Raw genomic sequence first — 20,536 nt, 5'->3', positions numbered from 1 at the left:
GATGCAACCTTTGCGAGCAGCTGCCTGCGTCCATTGAAATTAAGGGACCTTTTTGGCCACTAACGTTCGACGTGACCTGACGGTGGTTCGAATTATTCGTCAGTTCTAATTAACCCAGTTATTTAAATTAAACATGCATTGCTCGGCATTTGCTTTAGAGACTTAGGTGTTCGCCAAAGATTCATTCTAGAAAACGATACTTAAGACTAAGAAATAACTGCGACTTGAAATTTTTGACATTTAATGATAATTACAATGAAGATTATAATTACGACTCAGGAAGTTCACAGTTTCCAGACTCACCTATCCAGTATGCACTTTGAGGCACATCCTTGAGACCAGTTGTTGCAAGGCTTCTTGTGAAATTGTTTTGATTGTAATTTAATATTAATGCTAACTGGCTGCCGTACCTGAAAAGACAGAAAAGAAGCACATGGAATCAATAATGAGCATAATAAATATGCGTAATTTGGTAAGGAATTCGTAGAATTATTGTTATTGGCATCATGACCTTCATGTATAAACACTTCAGAAAAACAAAACACACTGTGCAATCGACGGTGTTACGAGAAGCAGTAGACGCTTTTGGTCAAAAGAAACTTCGTTAATGTTGGTTACAGGGCTTAACTTCCGTCAGGCTATGAGGGACGCTGTAGTGGAGGGCTCCGGAAATTTCGACCACTTGGGGGTTCTTTAACGTGCACTGACATCGCACAGTACACGGGCGCCCTGCTATTCGCCTCGATCGAAAAGTGGCCGCCGCGATCGGGACTGAACTCGCGTCCTCGCGTTCGGCAGTCGAGAGAGCCCTACCGTGAGCCACCGTGGCGGCGGAGCCCTTGCACTGCCAACTTAAGGGGTGCGTACAAACAAAAAAATATTTGCCAGGGCTTAAATTCGCTTAAACCAAATAATACGTGCGAAAACACAGTTTGGGCATAGTTTTGCTTGGCAGTTTAGCGCCGAGAGACTGGCACACGTAGTCGAAAAAATTGTTAAACCTCTTTACTGCACGGCATACAATTGAAGTACATCCCTATCGAAAACCAGCCTCCAACTTGACTAGCGAAAATGGATGCTATATAAATGGGAAGCAAAATGATATTACCACCACCCCTGACGCTGCATGGGTCGCAATTTTGATACGAAAGAGGGAAAATCTGGCGCCACGTGGTGACCCGTTAGTGATACCGTAGATGCAAATGGCGTACCAAAAGCGTCAACCACGCCCCATAGCCAGCCAGCCCCCATCCCCACGCCACAGGGGTATCTGCTGTGCACGCCGTTGTCCCACACGCCGCTCCGGTGGCTCGACAGCGACTGGCGTCACAGTCGCTACGGCAACGAGCGAGGCACAAGCAAGCTTGCCTCTGATGATCGCTTGAGTGCTTTCGCACTAAAACAAGGGGGTGCGCACCCCATTAGGGGTTGTGTAGGGAAGTCAATGTTGCAGCCCCATTAGCATGGGTGCGGCCCGTGTACAAAAAAAAAAAAAAAAAAGAAAGAAGGAAATAGTAGAAGCTCTTTGCGTTCTGCACTGCTTTCAATTTTACGACGTGGGTAGGCCTAGCTACCTGGGCTATCTGGCATAAAATTCTGCTTACACTACTGGAGCACCTCAGCAGATTGACTGATAATGGAAACATGCGCATATAGCTGAAGCATCATTTCAAAAATCAACATTGTGCAAGGAATGGAGAGCGCATAGCGACAACAGCAGATTTTACGTGGCACTGGGGAAGGGAAGGAGGAAATAGAAGGGAGGGGAGAGGTCGCAAAGTACCATCAAATTGTTCCCGCGTTCCTTCATCACCTAATGCCGCAGACCCCCCAGTATTTCAACCAACGAAGCCGGCATCCGCTGAAACTAACGAAAAGGAAGTATTTTTAGTTGTGCATCATTTGCTTGCCCTATTTAAATAATTGGACGGTTTTGTCGCATGCATTCATGTTCATTTCATGGAATGGTGGAGACTAGTACCACTAAGCCCACTTTCACTACTTTACTCCTCTAACAGAAAATTTCGATCCGCATCGGCAAGAGGAAGTCGAGCCAGAAGCAAGAAATTGAGAAATATTTAATTTGGACCTAATAAGCTTCGATTTCGACTTAATGACTTTTGCGAAGCCTTGTTCGCAGGGAGCGAATATGCGTTCTGCGGCGACCGGAAGGTTGCGTTGGGTAGGTCACCATCCATTTCACTCCCCATCGCCTCGACATCCCAATTTTGATTAAACCGTGACAGACATGGACGACTCGATACCGCTCTACAATATTGGGCGTGAGGAAAGCTGCTGCTTATATACGTCGCACCCTCTCTTGAGAAGCTGCCCTGTCCAGCACGCAGCCGACTGACCAGCGAGGGCTGATCGAGAATGCCGGCCGGATAGCGAAGGCCAACGGGGTTCTGGACTGAGGGCTCTGGCCAAGATGGAAGCGACGACCCCACAGTGAGATGGATCTAACAATGTTTCTTCCACCACCACCATCTCTGACTGCACTGCTCAGACGGCGTTCTACAAATACGAATGCAAACCCGGGTTTTCCCATTACCTGGATGACGACCCGTAATCGCACTGCAGCGACTGAAAATTTTCTTCAAAAGCTGCCATGATGCGCTAGAAATAGTTCGTACACAGCTCCACGCCAGGACATTTGCTGTAAATATTGTAAAAGAAGTATTTTTTATTTATTATTATTTTTTTAATTTTTTAGTACCTCAAAGGCCCACGAGAGGCATTACATGAGGGGTGGGCTTAGGATGCCTCGATACCTGGGCTTACATCAAGTTATTATACTTTCAATGAATGATTTGAAGCGCGCGTTGTCGAGATGAGTCACAGCTTCGGCAGGCAAACAGTTCCAATCTTTTGCTGTTATTGCTGTTTAAAGGAAAAGTGGCACAGAAATCCCAGATATTGCGTAAGGGATTCTACGCACGCACACACTCACGCACACACTCAATCACTCACACACACACACACACACACACACACACACACACACACACACACACACACACACACACACACACACACACACACACACACACACACACACACACACACACACACACACACACACACACACACACACACGCACACACGCACACACACACACACACACACACACACACACACACACACACACACACACTTTTTTATTTCCTAAACTTCTGCGACGTCGTTGAGAATTTTCAAGCAAGCTAAGGGAGGCCTTGCCCACCGTCACCACCACCACCCCACATTTTCCTATATACCGCTTGCACATGGCTGTGGTTCTAAATATTAATTTACGCGCCATAATCCACATAATAGCTCGAGAGCGCAGGTGATACGAGTGGGGGAATAATGGCCCATTATGGCTGCCTCGCACGCGAAGCGGCCATAATACATTCAATCTAATCATCTCCTGGGCTCAATAACTAAAATAATAAATTTCACAGCAGACAGAGATTTGCAGTGTACCTCTTCATTAATGTTAGGCCAGCTTCACTTCAACAGTGAATGCTCTGCTAATGGCGAAGCAGTTAAATAAATTGGTTCACAGGAAGGGAAAGGCGCAGTAACTGTCACACTTGCTCTGTGGACACCCGAACCGCGCCGTAAGGGAAGGGAGGAAGGTGGGAGTTAAAGTGGATAGAGAGAAAGAGGAGCCGTAGTGGAGGGCTACGGAGTAATTTCGACCACCTGGGGATCTTTAACGTGCGCTGACATCGCACAGCACACGGACGCCTCTTCGTTTCGCCTCCATCGAAACGCAGCCGCCGCGGTCGGGTTCGAACCCGGGAACTCCGGCACAGTAGTCGGGCGTCTTACCACTGCACCACCCCGGCGGGGCTGGCGAAGCAGGCAGTTTTAAAAATATAGTGCCATTTTTACTCGCATACTGGCAGATAGGTCCTATAGGTCGGCCTCGTATAACTTCAGAAATCGGAAAAGAAAAAAAAGTTAAAAGGTCGCAGCGGTTGACCAAGTGAGTCTCCCTAGCTGCGTCAAGTCATATTCACCTCGTCGCGCTAGCTTTGCCCTAATCATGGTGCCACCGGTCTTTGGTAGTCGAAGATAAAAAGATAAGCATGCATGCCAGTGTCTCATGAAATAACGGCAGCCACTTTGATGCGTTCCGCTTCATAGAATACACAGATCACGTCTACATCTTCTGCTTCCAGAACTGACAGCTTACCATTACTTGATGTGAAGGTGAAGCAGCATTAACATACAAGAAATGAGCGCCCGGCAGATTCAAAGCACCACACAGGTTTTGACATACTGCAGCTGCGGCGCATGGAACACTCGTCATAGTAATCATCAGAGAGGAACTCTCACTGCTTCCTCCATTATAAGTGCCCACTATTCGGCGACACATGCCGCTTCTCCCGCGCTTCACGTGATGGCGCGCTTAAATTAGACCCAGACTCGTATGCAAGCTACGAGAACGTGGAGCTGGACCAACCGCTCCAACTATACATGACCTGAAGGCGGCCCTAGCAAAAATGAAGTGAGGAACGGCACCAGGGAAGGATAAAATTACTGTCAAAGTACTCGCCAATCTACCCGACTCGGCATACTCCATACTTCTCGCCGCTTACATCTACTCCATTTGGCTCGGGGAAACACCATCCCAATCATTGGAAGCCAGCTCTGGTCACCTTCATTCTCCATGCTGGTAAAGCCATTGACCAACACCCCATCTCCCTTACTTCTCGTGTGGGAAAATTAATAAAGACGATGGCGTGTGGCAGGCTAAGTTTTCGGAGAGCAAAAATGTTTTAGTCGGCATCATGTTAGGGTTCCGCCTGCACCTGTCCGCACAGGATGTCTGCATGCTTCGACTTGGCCGGGGAATTCTCAACCCAATCGAATATCCTCTCAGTGACAAGGTAGTACTCGATTTGGATTTGAAGGTGGCCTTCGACAACGCCACCCACGAAATTATTCTAACACATCTTTCCCAAACGGAATGCGGCCAGAACTCCTTTAACTACATTAGGCAATTTCTCACGGACCGACAATCATACATCCGGATTCAGGTTACCGAACAGGGCCCATACCAATTAGGCACTCGAGGGATCCCGCAGGGAGCGGTCCTCTTACCTCTCCTATTCAATCTGGCAATGATGAGACTTTCCGATCAGCTGGAGAGGGTCGACGGCATCCAACACGCGCTTTATGCCGACGACATAGCTACCTGGGCTATGCACGGCTCAGATAGGAGAAATGGGGGCCAACCTGCAGCAAGCGGCGGACATTGTAGACAACTACGCCTGTCGCTGTGGCGTTATAGTGCTCCCCGTCCAAATCTGAATTTTTGCAATCGGCCTCTCCCTAAAAGTGGACGCATAACCGAACACAACCAGATTGGGGCTCTTTATTTACAAAAATCGCAGAGCTGACACAACACTAGCCAAATTGCGTAAGGTGTGGGGACCAGGTTGGCCGCATGGTCCGCCAGGTTTCGAATAAGCGCGAGGGATTACGATGTAAAGACGCATTGTGGATGGCGCATGGATTTGTAACCAGCCGAGTCCTATAGTACTCGGCTCCATACCTCCACCTGCGCAAATTTGACGAGTATGCACTCGAAGTCGTTCTCCGTAAAATATACAAGCGTACCCTCGACGACACCTCCAGCCAGCGCCTATACATGGCCTGGGTATGGTTAACACCTTTAAGCTGCGAGAGGCACACTTGATAAATCAACAAACGGTCGAGACTGTCTAAAACGCCGTCGGGTCAACGTCTCCTTGTCCGACTACACATCCATCACTCAATGCATACGGAAGAGCACGTACATATCACCACCGTGGAGATATGCTATGCACATGCGCCCTCTTCCAGGTAACATGACACGAGAGGACCATAATGGCAGACGCTTCGCACGGGCGGAAGCCTTGGCTCGCCACTACGAATAAAAATATGGAGTCTTCTACACGGACGCCTCCGGCACACACCATGAATGTTGGTACACGGCCGCAGTAGTCCACCAAAATACTGTAATACATGCACTTTACACATGCGGAAGAGGTTACCTTCGCGCTTGCCGCCGCAGATCAGAACTGACGGGTTATCATCACCGACTCGAAGAGTGCCTGCCGCAAAATTGAGAAGGGGTACATCGTACAATACTTCACCAGTAAAAATTTACAAAACAACGACTATCTCGGTGCCTCCGCGCCCCGAACAATTATCTGGGCTCCAGCTCACACTGGCCTCGAGGGAAACAAGACGGCCGATGCCGTCGCCCGCGCGCTCACTTTCCGGGCACCACCATCGTCCCCCACCAATCCGGACCCCGAAAGCAACCTCGCTATACTTACTAAGAGATCACTCAGTTCTACCAATCCGGCCATTCCATCTATCCTGGGTTCTGCAGGAGTCTTACAAACGCAGAACAGCGCATTCCTTTTACATCAAAACTTTACTGTGCCGCCCGACAGTACTAAAATACTTTGACCCCACTTGAACGGGGAAATGCCCGCACTGTGAGGAAAAGTCCTCGGAGATTTTCCACATTGTGTGGGCATGTCAAAAAAAAGTTACAAGGGTTCAACGCTACTGAACCAAATATTGAGCGAAAGCATTAGCTGCGGGTGACCGAGCGTTCTTCTCTTTTTCTTCTTCCTCAGCCCACATATAAAGCCCCGATTTAACCAAGCCGTATGAACGTACCTTAGTGGCCTATAAGGGTAACGTGAATGCCAGGGTCCTAGCAGGCTGATTCTGACATAACCGTTCCATGTGAAACGAGAGACCCAAGTTGGCAGCTCCTGCCAGCCCGTGTCACGTGAGATGTGACGTCACAGCGTCACGTGGGTAAGACGCAACTACGGCCGGGTCACGCGAAGGCTTAAAAGTGCGAGTAGTATTGCTTTCGCAATAAAAACCCCGAACTAGCCCCTATACCCAGCCCTTTCCGGGAGGACTGGAAGGCGGCATTGCTCGGCTGCTCTGACCTGACGGCCCCACGGGCCTTGGTCGAGCGGGCCCGGACCGCGATCGATGCAGTTACGGGAACCCACCTAGCGATTTTAAAGGGCGGCCTCTTAAGGACCGCTCCCGTACCCTGTGTCGGTGATGTTGAGTTGCCGGTGATGTTGAGGTGGGGCTCTGTCCTTCTTATAAAATGGCCTTTTGCGTTGCCCTCTTCAAACGGAAGGAACGTGCGGAGCCTTTTCGCAATGTCGAGATTGTAAGTGTAGTATAATGCTCAACAGCGGCCGGAACTAGTATTGTCGGTGGCATACCCATCATCAGATACTGTAATGCTGCCACACTTGAACTAAATCGATCTACTACAAAATTAACCGCGACCAAGCTCTATCGCACTGTATCCGTGTTCGAAGAGCGTAGCCATCTCATTCGTGTCATATAGACTCCGGGCCACAGTGATGCTGACACAGGGATTCAGTCCGCTAATGAAGCTCCCAGGGAACGTCTACTCACTCCTACTCCTCCGCTGGACCCTGTTCACGAGGACATCCCATGCATGGCTGCCGAAGCTACATTTGATCTGAGGAACATTGCCATCCAACATTTTCGATTGGAACGCAAGTAGCCGCCGGCTTCATGATACCACCCCTCAGGGTTTTCTCGCTAACACCCCCAAGCTCTCTCGGGCTGGCGAAGTTTTTCCATAATGAGTTAGTTTTGTGCTATTGCTCCCAACTCTCCTCACATTCTCCGGAATTATGACCAGCGCTATATCGCCCACGATCGCCGCCGCCGATTCCACATGACCGCAGAAATGTCCGCGCCTTCCATTTTAGCTGAAAACCAGACCTATTTCATCTAATATGTCACTGTTCCTTTAAACAGATGCGGCACGCCCACAGAATTTATTGCCTTCGATCAACTTTCTTTCGGCCTCCTTATGGTAGGCGAAGTGGCCTAATTATACTGAGTGGGTCCCTGGCTCCGACTTGTTGTTGTGACCTTATGAATCGGAGTTGAAGTATGACTTCACCAACATGCTCCTCTTCTTCCTCATCCCCCAACTATGACCCCAGGTATTCCTCTAACAATAAAGGTATACGCAGTCATTCATATATTCCTCTTTCGCCTTTGTAGCATGAGTTTGCACTTAGCACAGGCCATGGTTCGCATAGATCAAATGAGGTATACAGCTAGCTCATTTATGAGGTAGAATATTTTCACGTGGTTCTCCTTGCAACACCTGGTTCACAGAAGAAGCAGTAAGATGTATATTCAGCAATGCACCCTCACTTTACTGGTGTCCAGGAACGTCATTCCCAAGGCACCTTGCAATACGGGGAGGACTGCTAATAATTATGAGAGGGCGCGATTGGATGCTAAGGATGCTATTGTGCCGGGCGGCTCCTTTGCACTTTTCCACGCACCATTTCGAGCAGTCGCAAGCAGATTTCCTGACGTGTGTTTATCTCTCTCTCTCTTTTTTTTTGCGTAATGATTTGTACACGTCGTGAAAAACAATGGGAAAACACAGCTGGTTGATCAAGCACATACACTGTATATGATGCGTATCCCAGAGGTTGTTATATAAGAGTGACACAATTATGCACTAAGTTTTCGCTAGTCGGCATTCATGCTTTAAATGCATTCGCTGTCGGTGTTTAGTTGTTCCGCTGTGTTAAAAACTCGGAGTGTCTATCTGGATTTTTGGAAATCTGCAATTGTCCTTCTAGAAACTGGTTTGCTGCCTGACCCGCCTGCCCGGCATCTCGAACAAAACAGCTTTAAATTTGCTTGCCTATTGAACGTCCCCCCCCCCCCCCCTTTCCCCCTTTTTCCCATTACCGATCAATTCAATCCACGTCCAGGCAAACAACAGCATACTTTCTGGTCTTGTTGACAGTACAGGGGGTGTATATTGTCCGATCGCCACCACCAACCCTTACAAAAATTTTAGACAGCTCATATAATGCCTATAGACTGTCTATAGGCAAATTTATGACTGCCTATAGATAGTCTATAGACGAAAGGATGGAAAGCAAATTAAGAGGACTATATAGGTTAGTCTAGAGATAATTTAGAGCTAATACATAGGAATAGTGTCTAGAGAGTCTACAGACAATTTTTATAAGGAAATAAGCCAAACTCTCGTCATTTCACGTCGCTGGCGTTATTGTAAGACGCTAGGAAAATTTATCCGCTCTTCAATCACACAATAGCATAAGCTTCTATGCAGTGTACGCTTCGGAACTTGCGCGGTCCCAGCCACTGCGCTGCTTGCGGCACGTCAACAGTGGTGGTGGCGTGTTTCGTGAGCACTGCAAGTCCGCAACTAACGCAACATTTCGTTTCCCAGCGCGTCTTCCGGTTTCATGCACGGTGGCCTGGAGTCGTCGGCGCCGGCGCTTGTCTGGCCGCGTCTCACGACGCCCAGCCGACGGCGTACTTCCTACTCGACAACCTGTTTTCGCAGCGAGGCGACGGCGGCTCTGCCGCTGACCTCGGGCACACGCCACCACGTTGAAGGGTCGCAAAGACGTGCGTATTTACCTATGTGCCGATGAAAACTTTTTTCCCCTGGAAAGCTGGCTCAGGTCTGCTTCGTATGATAGCAAATTTGGCATACTGGTTCATGTAAACTTGTAAAGTGGAACAGCGGAACATCTCTACAAACACCCCGCTCCTCTACATTGCGAAACGACTTTTTACCGCACACCTTATTGCTGCGCTGAAGCTGCAGGGTGAGACCATCGTGTTTACAGTGTCTGCCTTTTACAGCGCCACCAATCGTCACCTACGTGATTCGGCAGGATTTATATCAAAAGTATTCGGGGTGCACGAAATGGCAAATGGCAAAATGGAACCTGGAGGGGGAAAATTTTTGAGATGCACGCATCAAAATGTATAAAACTTTTAGATTAAGCTCACCAAAGAATTTTGTGCCGCCATTTGAAGTTATGACGCAATCTACTATTAAAATCGCGAAAGTCTTCAGGCTTCTCCTCAAAGCATTGCAACAGTGAAGAAAAAAAAAAAAAGAGAGAGAACCAGACGATGGCGTCATTATCTGTGATATTTCACATTTCAACTGCTTTCAGCCAATCATTTCTGTGAGTCCCCCGATGCCGCCGAACAACGCCGCAAAACCTTTATCTTCGTTGGCATTGGACTTCTTCCTCAGGGCAAGTGTTTATGCGTTGGAAATGCATCACCTCTACATGACGTCGTCATCGGTGTCACTATTCGTCAGGCGCCAGATTGACAGTAGCGATGACAATGACGACGCAGTTAGCGAAAATGGATAATGATAATGAAGATGACGATAAGAAGTGGCTTTCTCCATTTTCGCTCTCATGCAGACTTAATCGCAGTCGAGTAATTTTGTTGTCCGTGAAGTAGTCATGCCTTGTTACCCCCTACCCTTCCTTACTGCAATGCCTTCGGACGCTGTGGGTTAAGAATAAATAAATAAATAAATATTGGAGTACTGCGAGTAATAAATCATACAAGGGCGACTGACGAGGTCACAGTTTTTACTGCCGTGTTTCCTTCGACGATAGGAGAACGTCTTTTTATGTATAAAGCGTCTGTTGGCCGTGGCACTTTCACTCAAGCAGCTTTGGCCACCCTGGTCATGACTAGTGCTTTTCAAAAATATACAGCCCAGGGGGTTTGCTTCTGAGCCCTGTAACGAGACTCGTTACAGAGAGGAAGCAAACCCCTTGGGCTGCATATTTTTTGCAATGACTATATACATGAATCGCGGCAAAGGTTACCGTCACCTACTCTGTCCTGCTACATGAGCCTGCATGCCATGCGCCATCTTAAGGGGGTGCTGCATCCCGGTGCGTGCGAGCCTCCGCTATATATATATATATATATATATATATATATATATATATATATATATATATATATATATATATATATATATATATATATATATATATATATATATATATATATGGTTTGTGGCGCTCGCGTTAGTGCGTCTCGCCACACGATCTTTACAGAGGGGTCATTGTGGAGTGAGCAGCATCCCCTACGCAGTGGCATAATCGCTATTCGAGGAACGTGGAGAGCGGCTGCCGCAGCAGTATCACGATTTTGTGTGCCCCTGCACGGTGCATGCTGGGTAATCCGCCATGTTGTAGTCATTGGCAACATACGACGCAGCACGGCACTGCCACACAGCCTCGTCTACTTTGTCGCGTAATGCGCGTAGACAATGCTGGCATGATCGGACAGGCCGACTGCGGGTTATATTTACGATTCCAAAAATACGTCTCCCTGAGCGCGAGAAGGCACATGATCCGTCTGAGCGACGCCGACGCGAATGGCTCGCATGGGCTAACAGACGCGAGATAGACGCCAATCCGGGCAAGTAACAAACTAGTCGCCAGAACTAGAAACCATGAATGTCGGCGATGTCGACGGATGGCCACAGGTCCAGATGCACAGTCGTCCGCACGTAGATTGAACAGGTCAGCGTAGAGCGCGCCCGATCTTTCGGGCACAGCGTCGACGCATCTCAGAAATCTGCCGACATCTTGCACGCACGTAAGGGCAGCGCACGAGCCGCGTGTTTGCTCGGTGGACCGTCGAAAACGACAAAGCACTCGGTCAATTCAGCCTGCCCACCGTCTGCTTTTAACAACAAAATGGCGGATTACCCAGCATGCATCGCTTCATGCTGCAAAATGCCATGCATTTCACAATAATTTCTGGAACGACAGCACGACTCCGCAGCCGCCGCCGTACATGCATTTTGCATGATATCGCAAATGAACCCATAGTTGATTTTTGTAGTTTTGCTTTTCCCTCTACGATTTCCTCTACCTCTGCTGGCCGAACGACGGTGTAGCAGTGCGCGACAGCACGTGTTAGTGCATCCGCAGGGGTGGGACGACCAAAACAGGTATCGGAGCAGCTCACTGAGCAGGAAAATATGCGTTTTAAAGCAGCTCAGCATTTTTGAGCAACTTGAGGGCCTGCGGTCCAATCCTTAAAATCGTAAAGGCTTCCGCTATACCCTGTTCCCAATGCGACGCTGTAGAAATGGTGCCTGCTTACAAGCAGGCACATCGTGTCTTGAGGATGCTTCACTGCAAGGACTGTTCCAGCACACTGGAGGAAGCATAGCGATGCAAGATAGATTCATATGAATGCGTGTTAGAACGCGTGACGCCAGCCCTAAATAATAATAATAAAAAAAAAGATCACAGACGGTTACCGCCGTTTTTCCTTTCCTTCCTTTCATGTGCAAGTCACTGCGCCTGTACAGTTATTTTTTTCATTTTCTCTCGCAATATATAGTATGCCGCGACGGGTGAGCCTTAAAAGCCATGTGCGCCTTTTGAAAATCACTGCACTCACAAAATTTACCCGTCTATATATGTTAGAAAGCACATCTGCTACAATACAAACTATCTAAATTGTCTTAGTATAATGAACTGCGTTCTGTGCGATTACATCTGGGGTACCATTGATGGCCTAGCGGCTTTACACACTTCATGTGATCTGCAAAGACCTGAACATTCCTGTTTTCAACCGTGTACGTTTGCAGTTTTGGTCATTTGTCAAACTGCTCGTGTCATATATATAATCAAGCTTTTTCTAAACTCATTACACAGTGAGCTTCTACGATTATCCACGTCTGGCAGCCCGCGGGCTGCCATACGGGCTGACCGCGGAGCCAGGCTTTTGTTTTTCTCTAGTCGCTCTGGCCACTTCCGGTTTCTGTCAGAACGCGTCCGTTTTTGCTTGGGCTGGACGGTTTCGGGCGGTCCACTGGCTGCCAGGCTCGACAGGAAGACTTTGTGCTGGCAGCGCTGGGCTGCGCTCGGGCAGCTAGCAGACGACGGAGAGGTGACACGGATAATGGAAGTGGAGAGAGTGTACCGCCATTTTGAAACGAGAGCTTCACTATGCCAGCATTTCGAGCCGTCAGCGTCACGGGGGGTTTTCACCTTCAAATGACCTTGACAGATACTGCGCCTTTCTTTTCTTATAAACCAATTTACAATGGATGCGAAAGCTTCACTACGCTAGGTGTAGCAGGTCTTTGTGTGACACTAAATTTGCCCTTCAAGTGACCTTGAACTAATTAGGTGTGGGTGTCCATGATTTCATGGTGTTCACCCAAATGTATACTGCGCCTTCCTTTCCCCAAAACCTAACTTAAACGGAGAAGCAGCGATGAAATTCTGTGATGTCCGCGCACGTTAAAGGCCCAGAGATGGCCAAATTACTCCGTATTCTTCCACTACGGGACCTCTTTCTCTCCGCTTCCACTCCAATCTTCCTTATCTCAAGGCTGGCAGAATCTGCACCTTTTCTTTTTTATAAACCAATGTACAATATACAAGAAAAAAAAACGAAAACATGATCTTGACCTGGTTAGGTGTAGGTGTCCACAATTCCGTGGCGTCCGCTAAAAAGCATAAGGCTCCTTCCTTTCCCCAGAACCTAATTTAAACAAAATTTATGAGAAAAAAAAAAACACGGATTGAAATGCGGGTGTCATAAAGGCCAACGCTGCAACACTCACAGCTTTCGCTCCATCACTAGGTTCAAGCCACGGTGGTTCAAGCCATGCTTAAACCCCCACCCACAATTTCTTTACATAAATTAGAAGGAGCGCGATGCTTCATGCGACGTTTTATTCGATCTCGAGGGCAGCGCAGATGCTCGTTTTGGCTGGTCCGCGGTGCACATCATTTCTGACGTCTTTTTCAACGGTCGCTGTTTACTTTTTGTGCATGTGGTACAAGCGCAGATGTGCTTCTTATACATCGCTCATTGAGTTCGGATTCGCAAAATAGATTTCATCGGTAAAGTCCGTAGCCTCGGCTTATTTTGCGATGCTCTGTGAGGATATTCTCGGGCGTAGTCGCGGATTCCGCAGCTCTCAGTATAGGTGCTCAGACACGCTCGTTAATGCATGCATGCACCGTCTTTGCCAAAAGTAACCAGGCTGCGTGTTTTGTGTTATAAAGCCAATAAGGATTCCCACTTTACCACAACTAGTCAAGAAGTGAAGACAGGTGCTCAAATGTGCACTGCAGAGATTTAGAGCTTCAGACGTGCACGTATGAATCTGCTACCATATGGCTGAGAAGCAGAGCCTGCAGCCTGGTTACTTTTGGCAAAAACGGTACATACATTGCCAGAGTGTGGAGCGCACTGCAAGCATGTGACAGTGTTTTATTTTCCTGCGCAGTGGAAAGGCGAACGTGCTTTGGAAAAAGCTCAATTGTATTTGACAAGTGCCGCATGCATGCACTATCAAATCTTACCAGTGTGCGCCATCATGCAAGCGCCCAAGACCGGATTCTCAGGTCTTTCGTGCGAGCGCTCGTTCTCAACAGCGAAGGCGTTCTTCCTTGTTATTTCATCAGGCTCCATTACTTGGCTTATCCAGCTGTGATGATAACGGCATTGAAGTGCAGAACGATGCTGAATATAGTGCGTGTCCACGACGCGACGAAGACCTGAGAAGAATGTGGGAGAAGCAACGCGTCCGAGTGCTCCCCGAGAATGTATACATCCGCCTGCCAAAATGGGAAACAACATGAGCTGGCGCCGCAGCACAGTGACAGACTTGATTCGAAAGGTTCGAACCAAACTGCTGCCGCCACGGCCGCCGGCGTCGGGCGGTCTTATACGTGCATATGTGACACCTTTGATATGTGAAGCCGTTATTCGCGCAGTGCTCCTCTTACCTTGGAGCGGCTCTGGAGCGGCTCTGTCACTGGCCCTTGAAAACCAACGGATGATAATGAAGTCTATGGTGTCATATATCTGCGTTTTGCACGCCGTTATCAGAAATGACAAATACAGTGCATTTTAAATGCATAACTTGAGTGATACCGCAACGAAGGTTGAGAACAAGTTGGAAACAATCATTTTTATAACTTGTTTGTTCGGCACATAGCGTTTGTATACCAGCACTGCACGAGGGCTTGAGAGCGAACTAGTCTCGTTAAATCTCGTCCAGTGCCCAGATGGTCCAGTTTCGGCTCCCGTACGGCGAGACCCAGTCGATGGCCAGATGCTCGGTTTTGGCTCGACGTCACCTCACGGTCGCTAACGAGCTAAAAGCATTTCACGTTTAAAGCCTGGTGACGCGCTAAGCAGCGTTCGAAACGTTGGCCCATGCGTTAAGCAAACCAAAACTTTACCACTGAGCTGTGCTTTGGGAGTGGAGGACTGAAATTGTTGTGCTTGGCGTAACATGCGCTGGCGACTGCGCACCACTGTTCCATTAAATTCAGACTCGGGAGGACTACATCGGTGATCACTGGCTGCGCGGGTTGTACCTCCATCCCACCCCCTGTCCGAATTCACAGGTGGGAGCCTGCCATGTCCGGAATGAGCGCACGACACCAGATTTACATGTGGCTGGTGCGCATTCCTAATGAGGGTCGAAGTGACATTTTACAAAACTTGTGAGGATTAAAGCGTCGCATGCGTATGCGCTTTGTTCGGTCCGAGATGTTCCCAAGATGTGTACCGTAGTTGCAGTGTCTCTCATGGTACAGTGATCGAAAAAGATCGCTGCACTGGCCCCGGTTCGCCTTCGTCGCCCCTCAGCGCCACTCGTTGATAGCGCGACGCTGTGATGTGCCGCGCTGCACCACATCTCATCCACTCGTGCTGCCGCACTGGCTTTCCGAAGTATCGCTTTCTTGCTAATTAGTATTACCACACATGTCTATTCCACGAAAGATCAGCCAGTTAACTGATATGAAAGTTGTCAAATGCTGCAACCAGCGGGACGCCGTTTGCAATCTGCGATGACTGGTCGCGATTCAAACACAAAAAAATTTCGTAATTTCCGAAGATTTACATTGATCGGAGGTATACAATAAGTGCACTGCGAATAAATTAGCAGTCGTTATCGCAAACCTATTCAAATTTTCTGATATCTCTGGAAGCCGCGACATGAGGGACAAAAGTAAATCGTGTCGAACTAGCCTAGCCTTTTTGGCGCAAGCTACACTTGCTGTTGGGCTAGTTGGTTCAAATTCATACTTGGGAACAGAGCTTATCCCTCATAACATTTTTGTTGTCTTTGGCCGTTTTTTTCTTCAAGAAAGGTTGTTCAGCAGTGTTTTGCTCCCTGCCTTGATCACGTGTTTTGATAGGCACCTCTTAAATACGGGTCACCTTCTTTCGAAAATAAAAGTTGTCAGTTCAGCGATCCGTCCTGTCTACCTTCGTTCTCTTGTGTTGCGTCCTGTTTTGCGCTGTGTTCCCAAGTATGGCGCAAGCTGGTGCAGTTTAGGTCAATTTAATGGTTTTCGCGCAGCATGGCCCAGCAAGTTGTATTTATAACAAAATGGCACAGCTGTCCCATCATTGCATCCTTAATTCAGACTCACCGAAATGCTAAAAGCACGCGGTCAGAATTTTTAAGACGGCTCTGCTGCCCAAATGGACGAAGTTTTGGTCCTGTAACGGTCTTTTGACAGAACATAACTGCTTTCGGTGGGAACCGCCCCTAAACACCAGGGTGTCGTGCGGTGGCACATTAGCGGCGGTGTACGTATGTACAGCACAAGGTTGCCCAGCTCGCAAATCGGCGCGATGCCGGCGGATCGTGAGGCCGAGTCGAAGTCCAGAGGGGAAAGCGGCTGGCAGTAATGGCCTCGGCTGGCAAGGCTGTCCGCGGTACGCAACTTGGGTCACGCAAACCGTCTTTTTCCTCTCATCTCTCTCCTTGCCTTGCTTTTAGCTGTCCTGCTTAAAGAGAGAGAAAAAAAATAGAAAAATGGAAGAAACAAACGATCCGCGAGAAGCGCACTAAATCATCCCTTCGTGCCCGACGACGCCAAACGATGCGCCCACAAACAGTCGCAACGCTTCAAGAGGTGTGCCGCGCTGATACGCGACTTGCTTTATTTTTTTTTTCTTCTTTAACGATATACCACTGCTTTTGGGGACGCAAAGCGTTAAAAATAGATGGTCGTAACAAATTTGCGTTGCAGCGCTATGAGCAGATCCACAGCGACGGTTTCTCGAGTGGGTGGCCATTTTGGGAGGCCACATGAGCGCATGCAAGACAGTTAGATCGGACATGTACTGCGCGGACCTCAGCAATCTCAAAGCGCACTTATCTTGGAAACAGATATAACAGCGAATACGATCTACATTGGTACTGCCACGACAGAGAAGACTGGGTGTTACTGTTCAGTGCGGGCTAATTACCTTGGAAAACACGAAGAGGCGGAAACGTGGGCGACTACCGACAGTAAGCACAAGTGACACTGTTGTCCAATGTGAAAGAAATCACGCGAGCTTGTCTCCTAAAGCTGCTGAACCAAGTGACTGTATACTCCCGAATAATAACCGTAACCGGTGTAAAGGACATTAATGAGAAAGTATTGTATACCCGTTGCGAGAAAAGCAAAGCCGGAGGCGTTCATTCGCCTGCCGTGCTCGCGAGATGGCCATAAAAGTCCCAGTGGTTGTAGGAAAATTAGAGTGACGTCATCATGCGGCCGTATGGTAAACACAGCAAGCAGATCATCCACGATGCATCACTGGTCTAATTTTAACTGATTTCTTGTAATCGATTACGTGTAATTAGTTACATTTTGTGTAATTTTGTAATCAATTGACTACTTTTTCGAAGAGCGTTTCGGGTAATTCGATTATCTTTTTCTATAATTGATTATCGGCAAACGATTGTTATTTTTATACGATTTCTCGCTGCATATAGCATACATCTCCTACAATCAAGTCAGAGACAGGGATTCGAACAGACGACATATGTACGTACGTCTGTATATGCCTTCAAACAGAGCGATTACGGCTTCCAGGCGCTGCGTGAAGCATATCATGTCTATGTCGAATGCGCAAACGCACACACACCGAATACAATTGCAACAGAATGGACTTCAACACATGTCGAATACCTCATCCGGGAACAGCTCACTCGCGAGGCTAAAATTCACGCAAGAAGTTAAATGTCTCTGCTGATTTTTTTTGCGATCTCATTAAGCACAACTTTGGCGCAAGTTGTAGGCCTTGAATATAGTTAAAACTTGATTGACGAAGTTGAAGGAAGACAAAAAACATTTCGTTAAACTGCGTGACACATTTCTGCATCACATAATCCGATACTCATGATGTAAACAGCGCAAACAACAAGGGACAAGGGAAAGGGACACAGGAAGACCGCTCGTCCTGCGTCCGTTTCTCTTGTCCCTGGTTATTTGCGCTGTTTACATCGTGAATACATACCAACTATCCCAACTCAACGTTTTGCTAAACCATAATTCGTTACATTCGATTATATATTGTGTAGCGGCATCCAGAAAGCTACGGCTTCAAACTGGCGGAACGTAATTGCGCCGAAGATTGAAGCGCGAACCGCATGAGGAGACATTCGCGGCGGGCTGAAGGCCGCCAAAGCACCACTGCCCGTCGCTGTCTCTCAGGGGGCGAGTAAAGTTTGTTTACCTAGTCCGGTTTACGTTAACCTGAAGACGCTCATTTCGTCTGATTCGTGCATATATGAGCACATCGAAATAGTTCAGTAAAAGCTTGCTGGGGTAAAAAGAAAAAAAAAAAAAGGCTAAACATTGTTAATACACTGTAGTAGAATGGAAAGCTGGGCGATTTGGTATACGTTCATTTCGCACTGTTTTTCATCCAAAATTAAAATATTGTTAATTTTCGCGAGCGGGATAAGGTCACTGCATGGTACTTGCAAATGCAAGTCTGCATCGCAGTGTAAACAGCACCGCTGCGCTGTACAAGAAATTTCATCAGTGTTTTATCGTACTTCATGCTGTTTAGTGTTAGAAATGGGATGTAGCGTAACTATGCTTCCCTTAAAAACCGAACAACAAGGCGGCGGCAACATAGCAACGCTGAAAACGCGTCTCTCTGTCGCCGATCGTCCCGTCGCTCCGTGCGGTGTGCACCATCTGCAACGGCAGGCGTTGGCGGCGGCGTCGCGAGACTCATCGCAAAAGATTGTCGCCTCATGCGGTTACCGCTTAAATTACGGCCCTCCGACACAACCGACACCACTAGCGCTATGAAAAACAAAAAAAAAAAAAAAACAGCAAGATTGTTTACCTCAACAAGAATCGCAGAGAAGTACAAATTTATATTTTTGCTTGCGTGCGCTTTGTAAGCAACAACCGCACGGATTCACCTTAAGTTTGGTGCTCGTCCAGCACATCTTTCGTCCCCTCGTGTGTTCCGGCGAACTGCGTCTAAAGGGCGCGTAAAGGGCATCCATTACTTCACCCGCTACTTGGTGAATTCAGTTCAAAATTATAAATCTCGTTTCGCACGCCGCAGTTGGCTAAAAGCGGGACGAAGGCGCTCCGCGATATTACCGCTGGCTTACAATAAATAAATTTTAGGGCGTTTAAGTTATTCCACCAAACCAACTGCTGGTGAATTACTTCTTCAAATCTAAGGAAGAACCTTCGCCATGCGGAGAATGCCTCGGGCAGAGGGCACATTCAGACACTTCTGTGATTTCGTAACAACGAGCCCTCCTCGTCGGCGATCCCGACCGGCCCTGATGTTGGCCGTGTTTATTGTTGATGGCGAGATACCCTGAATGTCGGGTGAATGACTAGCTTATCACGTGCGCGCCGAAGTACGAGGAGAGACTAAATTTTGAGTCGGCAGCAAGAACATGGGTAGCAATGAGCCTGACGCATGCAGTTCCGTGCCGTCTTTCAGCGAGTGGCCGTGATACACAGTGGACGTGTACAAAGAACGTCAAATTACGGCTTCCCTGTCAGCAAAGCCTTTGTTCCACAGTCTACCAATGCGTTGTCCGGCAGGGTCCTTGCATGCGTCCTGTTCATTCCGCCGATCACGCTTCGCCAATACGTCGTCTCGGGCTGCCTTTACAATGCGCCTAACCGAAGAAGCGCATGAAAACGAGCGATATTGCGGCGGCAGCTAGTTGAACGGTAAAGCGCCTGCGAGCACCCTGTAACACGATCGGGATTTTGCCGTGGCAGCGCGAGGCGCATGAATTAAGCGTGCATATCGGAGAATCCCGGCGCGAGGAAGGAGCCGTCCGCGGGCGCATTTCTGACCCAGATACCGGGCGGCGTGAGGTCACCGGCGCGGCAGCCCTTTTGCGCGTCCGCCGCCGGCATGCGGCCTGGGGAGCGTCTCGACCCGCTCCCGGGGTAAACAGGTTCCGTGGCAGCGTACAACGTGGAGTGGGGGTTGGCACTGCGCTTACCTGCTTCCCTCCACCCGCTGAACCGCTTGACGACGGCGCTCGCGGAATCGCGCTCGGTTCTTGGTCGGCTAGGCGGGCCCGTGCACGGATGAGCCGCGCGCGAAGGAATGGGTGAGCACCGTGGGTGCACTTGTACGCGCGGCGTCGACTCTCTACAAGCGCAGGCGCCGCCCACGGTGTCAAACGGCAAAGTTGATCCTTCAAATTGTAGCCATTGCAGACGAGAGGTATATACTGAGAAACGGTGCCCTATATGCTGTTCGAACAAGGTGCTCGTGTTCTAAACATCGTGAAACAAATGTCTCAAGTGACGCAGACGCGACCTACATCCTCTTTTGCGGGATACGAGAAAGTACCGCCGAGCAGCGTGAA

General features: G+C 48.5%; 1 protein-coding gene and 1 pseudogene across 1 annotated transcript in view; one reads left to right on the top strand and one right to left on the bottom strand.

Annotated features, from left to right (window-relative positions):
- The window catches only part of uif (sushi, von Willebrand factor type A, EGF and pentraxin domain-containing protein uif), a 148,933-nt gene that overhangs the window by 65,242 nt on the left and 63,155 nt on the right, over positions 1-20,536 (bottom strand). Inside the window, exon 4 of the mRNA XM_084589565.1 lies at positions 304-410. Within this exon, the coding sequence (XP_084445691.1) occupies positions 304-410 (107 nt within the window). The remainder of the gene's footprint in view (positions 1-303; positions 411-20,536) is intronic.
- LOC146204850 (uncharacterized) lies at positions 5,847-7,558 on the top strand (annotated as a pseudogene).

This window comes from Amblyomma maculatum, chromosome 1, assembly GCF_055883805.1.
Source record: "Amblyomma maculatum isolate TAMU_Amacu chromosome 1, ASM5588380v1, whole genome shotgun sequence".
Classification (NCBI taxonomy): Eukaryota; Metazoa; Arthropoda; class Arachnida; order Ixodida; family Ixodidae; genus Amblyomma; species Amblyomma maculatum.
This window is presented reverse-complemented; position numbering and strand designations above follow the sequence as displayed.